The sequence below is a fragment of the Macrosteles quadrilineatus genome, unplaced genomic scaffold, assembly GCF_028750875.1.
Source record: "Macrosteles quadrilineatus isolate MER2022 unplaced genomic scaffold, UCM_ALF_1.0 Scaffold_2__2_contigs__length_208266976, whole genome shotgun sequence".
Lineage (NCBI taxonomy): Eukaryota > Metazoa > Arthropoda > Insecta > Hemiptera > Cicadellidae > Macrosteles > Macrosteles quadrilineatus.
The window spans coordinates 55,840,138-55,850,303 of record NW_026542595.1 but is presented as its reverse complement, the minus strand read 5'-3'; the positions used below and the strand labels follow the sequence as shown (position 1 = coordinate 55,850,303).

Sequence of the window (10,166 nt, the reverse complement as noted above, 5' to 3'; positions counted from 1 at the left end):
TCAGAGCACCAGTGGTACTTGTCGGAGGGTACAAAAGCTGTCAACCAGGCCGTGGGGCGACTGATCCGTCACGGGAGCGACTTTGGTGCGCTGTTACTCTGCGACTATCGCTTTGAGAAAGAGAGTGTCACCAAAGATCTCTCCGCCTGGATGCGACCCCACATCAACAAGAATGCAGAGTTCGGACCTGTTTATGAAAGAGTGTCCAAATTCTTTAAAGACATGGAGGTCAATAGAACCGGGGAGGATATCAAAAAAGCTGTTTGTGACAGTTGTCCTGATAAACTGACGGATTCTTATGTTGAACCTGCTCAGAAAAAGCGCAAACTAAAGAATCAACCGCTTGAGTTTGACTCAACGAGCTCGGAAAGTTCTGATACAGCTTCCACCCAGCAACCGGCCAAGAGCACGGTTGAGTATGTCCGAGAGGTTAAAAGTACACTCGAGAAAGAAGAGTTTAAGATTTTCAAAGAAGCAGTGAAAAACTATGGTTCTAACAGTGAAAACTACAGCAGTTTGGTTTTAAATCTTCGTAAAGTATTCTCGGATCCGTCAAGAAAGGACTTGTTCATTGAGTTCAAGAACTTTATCAAGGCTGAACACGTCATCAACTTCGATGATCTGTGTTTGAAACTGTTTGGTTCATCTTCGCTATGATTAGTGTTTCGATTCCTAAACTCAACTAGACTGATCTCTGTGATAACTTCATGCTGTGTTGTTTATTCTGACTTTGTAGTTATTCTGACTCTGTGATAAGTCTCACGTCTGTAATATGTTAACTTTTTTGATATATTCAACTCAGGTACCTACTTATTTTTATAATTTTGATAATGAATTACTATACTAACGTTATTAATTAATGTACATATTAAATTTATCATGGTTGAAAAAAAAAAATTCACTTCTTTACACTACCCAGTACCCCTGTATAGGCCAATCACCGGAGAGTAGGTAGGCAAGATTTAATTTAGAATTATTATTCTTCAACACCAAGCTAACAGCTAAGATGGTGTTTGCTGTGATAACCTATCATTTGGTGATTTCCCTCAGATGGTAGGATTCTGTACAAATTACTCCAATGCATTGTAATAAGAAATTATAATTTTATTCTTCTAAATAATGAAAATCCTTTATAATCTTCCTTGTAAATTATAATATTACTATATCAGTAATTAAATAAGGCAACTTAGTAACGGTAATTTTAATAAACAATGCAATAAAACTGTCTTAGCACATACTTACCCCATTAGCCTGTCGTTAAAATTTAACTTCCTACCATTATTGTAGGGAAAATCATTTGGTAGGCGCTGGGCATAACTATGGGTTGTAATGGAAAATATCACAAACATTTTAACCGTAATTTGTTGAGGATTGCGAGTTGGGGCATTTCGTTAAAAGTTGAAAGAACTACATCACAATCAGTGGAATTCTTCCAATATTTTTTATATAAAAACACTCAAAGATTATCCAGATAATCATCCACATACCGTCATCAAAATTAAAAAAACAGGTGTAGTCCATAGTGAGTTATTCCTGAAATCAATACAGTGATAATTATAATAGCTATTTACCTTACAAGTGTAGTAAGATCGTTTTTACATCACGCAGGTGACTGTTGTGCAACGAGCGGAAGCGAGTAGCATAATTCACCTAAGAGATGTAAACACGCTCTTGCGTAACGTGTAACGTACATGGGGCTACGTACAATATTTTTCATTATCCATTTCAGTCATCGTCTAACAAGAACGTTCTTTTACAAACAAAAGCTAGGTTAGGGAAATACTTTAAAGCATAACAATAACATTCAAGCCCACAGCTGATTTCTAGCGTTGAACGTCGATGCCTCCATAGAGGTATATTTTTTAAGTTAAGCACTCAATGTTATTTAAATGGGTTTCATTACATCACCGAGTGAGTTTTTTTCAGCTTTACATCACTCGGGAAGTAAGGAAGTTGTATACATCACGCTTGGGATAGGGAAGTTTGTGGGCTTGAATTTTATTGTTATGTTTTGAAGAATTTTCCTAACCTAGCTTTTGTTTGTAAATGAACGTTACTGTTAGAAGATGAGTGAAATGGATAGTGAAAAATACTGTTCGTAACCTTCTGTATATTGTCGGGTCAGGTAAAATCTTGTACGTTACACGTTACGCAAGAGCGTGTTTACATTACTTAGGTAAATTATGCAACTCGCTTCCGCTCGTTGCACAACATTCACCTGCGTGATGTAAGAACGCTCTTACTACACTTGTAAGGTAAATAGCTATTATTGTGTCAACATAATAATCACAACATTCAACTACTATACTTCTTGTATACCAAACTCCAATATAACTTAACATTTAAATAAAACATATGATTTATATTAATGACAGATCAAGAGGATAAAGAGACCAGCAGATCCTCCTCTCACATGTCGAGTGTCTGGAGTAGGTTTACTGAGCTTAATTTTTAATATCCGATAAATGAACTCGGTTTCTTCTTAATCTTCCTCCGTTTTTCGTTTCCACTATGTAAGACCTGGGCTGTTCGTGCTTTTAGATGATTTTTCCTTTTACTTGTTTGTCCCTGACATAAACCATTTGTCCATCTTGTAGCTCTTCTCTTTCCTTCGTTGCATGCCTCTTATCGAACCGGATTTTCCTTTTACTTCTTATCTGTTCTTCTTTGGATCTCAGTGTTTTAGGATCTGGTGTTTTTGGGGAAAGGTTGACAGGAGCAATGGGCACAGTCCCTCTTACTTTCCTGCTCATGAGCATCTCTGAAGGAGAGTAACCATTCTCTAAAGACGTCGAGCGGAAAGTCAAGAGGCCCTCATGTATATATTTGCACTTGAGAACAATCTTCTTAGCAGTTGCTACTGCTGACTATACTGATGTAAGGGAAATGTTTATTAAATTTAAATTATTTTATTCACAGAATATATAATGTACATATAATATCATGATCAATGGCTAACTAGTTTCACTATTTTACACTTCACCTTGTTGGCAGAACTGGAGAACAGCTGTTAATTAACTAAAGTCATTTTTGTAATGAGCTGTTTCTTCAAATCTTTCTTAGTTGGCTGATTCCCTTAAAAATTGTACAAACTCGTAAAAATGTAAGTAGTAAACATTTTAAAAATAAGAAAATTGATTTATGTGGTTTTGTATTGTAAATAATCTTGATTGCCATGTTTTTACCTATGATTATATATAATCTTTTGATTGTCTGTCAGTTAGTAACTTTGTAAATGTCAAATATTAAATACTCAACTTTCATGTTACATTTGGATGAAAAAGCACATGTTCTGAGAATATTTTGTAAATTGTAAAATCACCTTAAATTAATTATGTTTGCCTCAACTATGTGAAATTAGTATTACTTTAGTTTACCTGTTATTATTTCTTTTGGAATTGTTACAGACGAGTTCAAGCATTAGGCCTACTGTACTTGAAACAGTCATAGTCCGTAGGAACTGGGAATCACAGCCTATTTAAGACAGTCAGATCATAGGAATTTTACCAAGTAAGACTGTTGCCTTATTTAATAACTGATATAGTAATATTATAATTTACAAGGAAGATTATAAAGGATTTTCATTATTTAGAAGAATAAAATTATAATTTCTTATTACAATGCATTGGAGTAATTTGTACAGAATCCTACCATCTGAGGGAAATCACCAAATGATAGGTTATCACAGCAAACACCATCTTAGCTGTTAGCTTGGTGTTGAAGAATAATAATTCTAAATTAAATCTTGCCTACCTACTCTCCGGCGATTGGCCTATACAGGGGTACTGGATAGTGTAAAGAAGTGAATTTTTTTTTTTTTTCAACCATGATAAATTTAATATGTACATTAATTAATAACGTTAGTATAGTAATTCATTATCAAAATTATAAAAATAAATAGGTACCTGAGTTGAATATAACACAAAAGTAAACATATTACAGACGTGAGACTTATCACAGAGTCAGAATAACAACAAAGTCAGAATAAACAACACAGCATGAAGTTATCACAGAGATCAGTCTAGTTGAGTTTAGGAATCGAAACACTAATCATAGCGAAGATGAACCAAACAGTTTCAAACACAGATCATCGAAGTTGCTGACGTGTTCAGCCTTGATAAAGTTCTTGAACTCAATGAACAAGTCCTTTCTTGACGGATCCGAGAATACTTTACGAAGATTTAAAACCAAACTGTCGTAGTTTTCACTGTTAGAACCATAGTTTTTCACTGCTTCTTTGAAAATCTTAAACTCTTCTTTCTCGAGTGTACTTTTAACCTCTCGGACATACTCAACCGTGCTCTTGGCCGGTTGCTGGGTGGAAGCTGTATCAGAACTTTCCGAGCTCGTTGAGTCAAACTCAAGCGGTTGATTCTTTAGTTTGCGCTTTTTCTGAGCAGGTTCAACATAAGAATCCGTCAGTTTATCAGGACAACTGTCACAAACAGCTTTTTTGATATCCTCCCCGGTTCTATTGACCTCCATGTCTTTAAAGAATTTGGGCACTCTTTCATAAACAGGTCCGAACTCTGCATTCTTGTTGATGTGGGGTCGCATCCAGGCGGAGAGATCTTTGGTGACACTCTCTTTCTCAAAGCGATAGTCGCAGAGGGGTCGGGTGGCGCAGTGCTCCTGGCCGTTCTGCGAGGGAAGGTGTCTGAGGGGATGGACTTTGCAGACTCACAGTGTCGCGCAGTTATCATCACAGGACTGCCGTACCCTCCGTTCAGAGATCCGCGTGTTGTGCTTAAACGAGAGTACATGAAGAACGTGCAAAATAAAAACGGAATGGCTCTGTCAGAGCACCAGTGGTACTTGTCGGAGGGTACAAAAGCTGTCAACCAGGCCGTGGGGCGACTGATCCGTCACGGGAGCGACTTTGGTGCGCTGTTACTCTGCGACTATCGCTTTGAGAAAGAGAGTGTCACCAAAGATCTCTCCGCCTGGATGCGACCCCACATCAACAAGAATGCAGAGTTCGGACCTGTTTATGAAAGAGTGTCCAAATTCTTTAAAGACATGGAGGTCAATAGAACCGGGGAGGATATCAAAAAAGCTGTTTGTGACAGTTGTCCTGATAAACTGACGGATTCTTATGTTGAACCTGCTCAGAAAAAGCGCAAACTAAAGAATCAACCGCTTGAGTTTGACTCAACGAGCTCGGAAAGTTCTGATACAGCTTCCACCCAGCAACCGGCCAAGAGCACGGTTGAGTATGTCCGAGAGGTTAAAAGTACACTCGAGAAAGAAGAGTTTAAGATTTTCAAAGAAGCAGTGAAAAACTATGGTTCTAACAGTGAAAACTACGACAGTTTGGTTTTAAATCTTCGTAAAGTATTCTCGGATCCGTCAAGAAAGGACTTGTTCATTGAGTTCAAGAACTTTATCAAGGCTGAACACGTCAGCAACTTCGATGATCTGTGTTTGAAACTGTTTGGTTCATCTTCGCTATGATTAGTGTTTCGATTCCTAAACTCAACTAGACTGATCTCTGTGATAACTTCATGCTGTGTTGTTTATTCTGACTTTGTTGTTATTCTGACTCTGTGATAAGTCTCACGTCTGTAATATGTTAACTGTTGTGTTATATTCAACTCAGGTACCTATTTATTTTTATAATTTTGATAATGAATTACTATACTAACGTTATTAATTAATGTACATATTAAATTTATCATGGTTGAAAAAAAAATTCACTTCTTTACACTACCCAGTACCCCTGTATAGGCCAATCACCGGAGAGTAGGTAGGCAAGATTTAATTTAGAATTATTATTCTTCAACACCAAGCTAACAGCTAAGATGGTGTTTGCTGTGATAACCTATCATTTGGTGATTTCCCTCAGATGGTAGGATTCTGTACAAATTACTCCAATGCATTGTAATAAGAAATTATAATTTTATTCTTCTAAATAATGAAAATCCTTTATAATCTTCCTTGTAAATTATAATATTACTATATCAGTTATTAAATAAGGCAACAGTCTTACTTGGTAAAATTCCTATGATCTGACTGTCTTAAATAGGCTGTGATTCCCAGTTCCTACGGACTATGACTGTTTCAAGTACAGTAGGCCTAATGCTTGAACTCGTCTGTAACAATTCCAAAAGAAATAATAACAGGTAAACTAAAGTAATACTAATTTCACATAGTTGAGGCAAACATAATTAATTTAAGGTGATTTTACAATTTACAAAATATTCTCAGAACATGTGCTTTTTCATCCAAATGTAACATGAAAGTTGAGTATTTAATATTTGACATTTACAAAGTTACTAACTGACAGACAATCAAAAGATTATATATAATCATAGGTAAAAACATGGCAATCAAGATTATTTACAATACAAAACCACATAAATCATTTTTCTTATTTTTAAAATGTTTACTACTTACATTTTCACGAGTTTGTACAATTTTTAAGGGAATCAGCCAACTAAGAAAGATTTGAAGAAACAGCTCATTACAAAAATGACTTTAGTTAATTAACAGCTGTTCTCCAGTTCTGCCAACAAGGTGAAGTGTAAAATAGTGAAACTAGTTAGCCATTGATCATGATATTATAAGTACATTATATATTCTGTGAATAAAATAATTTAAATTTAATAAACATTTCCCTTACATCAGTATATGACTCGGCTAGACCATTGGACTGTGGATAATTAGGACTACTAGTTGTTATAGTAAATCTTCAATCTCTTCCAAAGTTCTTAAAATCTTCGCTATCAAACGGGGAACTATTATTACACCGAAGTGTGTTTGGAATACCAAATTGTGAAAATATTCTCCTTCAAGCTGGTTCCTCATATTAAACTGTGCTCTTTCATAAACAATGTTGACAGCTTTGTTAAAGTAATTATTAAAATTGCGTACAACCTTATCATAAGAGACGTTAGATAGCCCAAATGAATAAAAAATATACTCAGCATCATCACCCATGGCAAGTAATAAAGAACTGATCTGAGTATCCTGAGGTGCATGGCTTAAAAGTGAAGTGACCCTATAGCGTTCAAATTTCCTTATCCAGGATGTCCAATCAGATTCCCGGTTTTCGACAAAACGATCAAAAGGTGGTGGTACGTAAATGTACCTGCCATGAGGAACCATGTCAGATTTGTGAGTCACTGTAGTAGAACTTTGCTGGTTACCTGAATTTTCATCTTCTTCAGTTTCTGCATCAGCCTGTTATCTTCGTGACTTTCCGATCTTCCTATTTGGCATGGTTAGTTCCTATCTGACACCATGAGCTATTCCCGAAATCAATACAGTGATAATTATAAGGGTCTTTATTGTGTTAACATAATAATCATAACATTCAACTACTATACTTCTTGTTTACCAAACTCCAATATAACATAACATTCAAATAAAACATATAATTTATATTAAAGACAGATCAAGAGGATCAAGAGACCAGCACAGGTATATACACATACTTTGTTTAAAAAGGTAACAAATAAACGTAATAATTGACGGTAATTTACACCGATAAGATTATTTTATCATTATCCCCACAACAATAAAACGGCACAAAAAGTTTAAGGTCTACAAAAGGAGGGAATACAAACGTATAAATTTAAACAGTCTGAAATAGAACGTAAAGAAAAGATGTCACATCATGTTTTCTGTTTGAGTCGTCGCTCACTTTCTGCGTCACTGCAGTTTTAGGTTTTCCCCAACTCAGATCTTACTTTTAAAGAGTGATGAGATTCCATTTCTTATGTCTGGACTTTTGGTGTTCGTTGACTTAACTTAGTTTTATAACTTTAAATATAAAAGTAAATCATATGTCTGTTGTGGAGTGTGACAATAAGTTAAAAGCTTTCTTAAACCGTCTCTTGAAACTTATCTTTGAATGTTCTTTATTGAGACCTTATACTGCTATATTGAAACTATAAATAAACAGTAACATAATCACAAAAAGTATTAAATCTCATCAATATTTTTTAGCATGTATTACAATTTATATTTTTAACAAACACAACCAGAAGTTTTTAGGAACCGACTATTTAGAATAACTAGTTTTCCTTTAGTTTCCATTGTCTTTTTGTTTGCAAATAAATGTCTAGTCAAGTTCTCTACGTTTCAGATAACTGAAGAAAAAGAAACGAAAATAGGTAAGTGATAATTAATCACAGTTTGTGAAATAAACGTTCACCGCATCATAGTTTATGATTCATTGGAAATAGTGTTGCTCGAAGTAATCATGGTTATATCATACTGTAGTGTCCAGTTATGATATTAAAACATCTCTTGGTTTCTTTGTCAGAGGATAAAAAGCTTTAATATTAGCCTAAATGTTGTTGTTTGGTTTGGGAACGGAGCCCTAAAGTAAATTATTAAACTTTGTTGTGAGAAGACACGACAAAACCTGTCTAAATAATAAAAGTAAATGTTAGCAGAATCCCGTTGTCAGAAAACAATACATATTCAACATTGAATTCTAATGTCTTGCTTGATTGTTACCGTATGAGAAGAATATCTTCGTTCCCGCTACTAATGATTCTTTTACGATTATTTCAGATCAAATGGAGGATACTTTTCTTAAATGTTCTAATGTTCTCAAAAATGTCTTTTCTAAATATCTCGCAGTATTCCCGGTGTATATTTTTATCGGCACATTACATGTTAAAATAAATTAGCTAATTCACATAACTTCCATGTAAAAGCTAATTCTAGTACCACGGTTTTGATAGTTTATGAACGCAAGTTTATGGAAATATATCATGAGAGACAGACGCACCACAAACGTACTGTCAAATACAATATTTTGTCTGTCCCACCTTTGCCCTATTGATTGGCGTTTGTGTGACATGAAATATCGACTGTTGTCAACCGTAAACCACTTCATATTTATTACTCTACCGTATTGATTGTTATCAGTTTTGAGGTGGTTTCAATCTTAAATTAAATAAGAGACATAAAAATGTACACGTTGTCATTAGATTAAGTATTAAATAATTATACTGAATTTATGAAAGGTTGTGTATTTCTATTTTAACAAAAACTCAATCCAAATATCAAACAATAACACAAAACCTATGTTGAACAATTACCATGTTATTAACATATTAACAAGACATCCCATGTATATGGATCAGCTGTCGCCAATTTTTTACTAAAAAATAATGTAGTTGTGTGAGCCAGTCACAGATTGCGCTAGTGTCTAAAACTCTATTTTGTACCTTATTTTTCGTTACTAACATAGTTGCTGGGTCACAACAGTTGCTATAGCTCATAATAAGTTATTCCATCAGTTTGACTTGGTGAAAACCATCATGTAATCGGCAGAAATCAGTAATTTAGATCAGCGCAATCTGTAGGGGCTCACATCAACTAAGACAAGTTTGATTAAAAACCTGGCTACAACTTTAACATGGGGATGGAATGTCTAGTTGTTGTATTAATAGTCAAAACTACTACTGTCACACGTAGCTATTACAAACAATACCCAGCATTTTCTACTAGTAACAAAGTCTTCTGTTTGATAACGGACGACTTTTTTGGTGATATGCCTGTATCTATGCCTGTATTATATCTACTTGTTAGAACTTTTGCCTAGCTGTGATTATAATTTTTTTGTAGTTAATATAGAACTCAATTGATCTGTTTGGATTTATTTGTCTTTATTCTTATATGATTTATCCAAGTTGCTTGGTGGTGGTGAAAGAATCGCCCCACAATAGTCTGGTGTTAATTCCCAGTACTAATTAATTGTTAAGAATATTCATAAATCGAATCCAATGGATCTGGAATCCAAAATATTTAATTAAATCAATTTATGAACCAAATAAAAAAAAATTAAAACTTTAACTATGATGTTATATTGTAGTTAGCCTCACCTTATCATCAAATGGCCAGTAAACTTACTTTTTTATTCATTATATTTAATTGTTAGCGATTAATGGACTTTTATCATTGTAAGAAGTGACCAATTTGTCTATAAAAACGAATGATCAAATGGTTCATATCGCATCACTGACATGCACAACGTTTATCAAAAAGCTATTAAAGGGATTAAACTATTATATTTACTTTGACTTCAATGGTTGACCTTCACCTATATCTTGTTTTGCATCAATTAGTCACCGTAAACTTCCATTCCTCAAAATAATAATAAAACCATTAACTCACTAGTTATTGATTTAATTTTGAAACTCTATTAA

At 34.5% G+C, this 10,166-nt stretch overlaps 1 protein-coding gene across 1 annotated transcript; it reads left to right on the top strand.

The window, feature by feature from the left end:
• Positions 1-4,665: 4,665 nt before the first annotated feature.
• On the top strand, positions 4,666-5,454 carry LOC128984225 (regulator of telomere elongation helicase 1 homolog). Its single transcript, XM_054403526.1, has one exon. The coding sequence runs from the start codon at positions 4,666-4,668 to the stop codon at positions 5,452-5,454; it is 789 nt and encodes a 262-aa protein (XP_054259501.1).
• Positions 5,455-10,166: the final 4,712 nt, after the last annotated feature.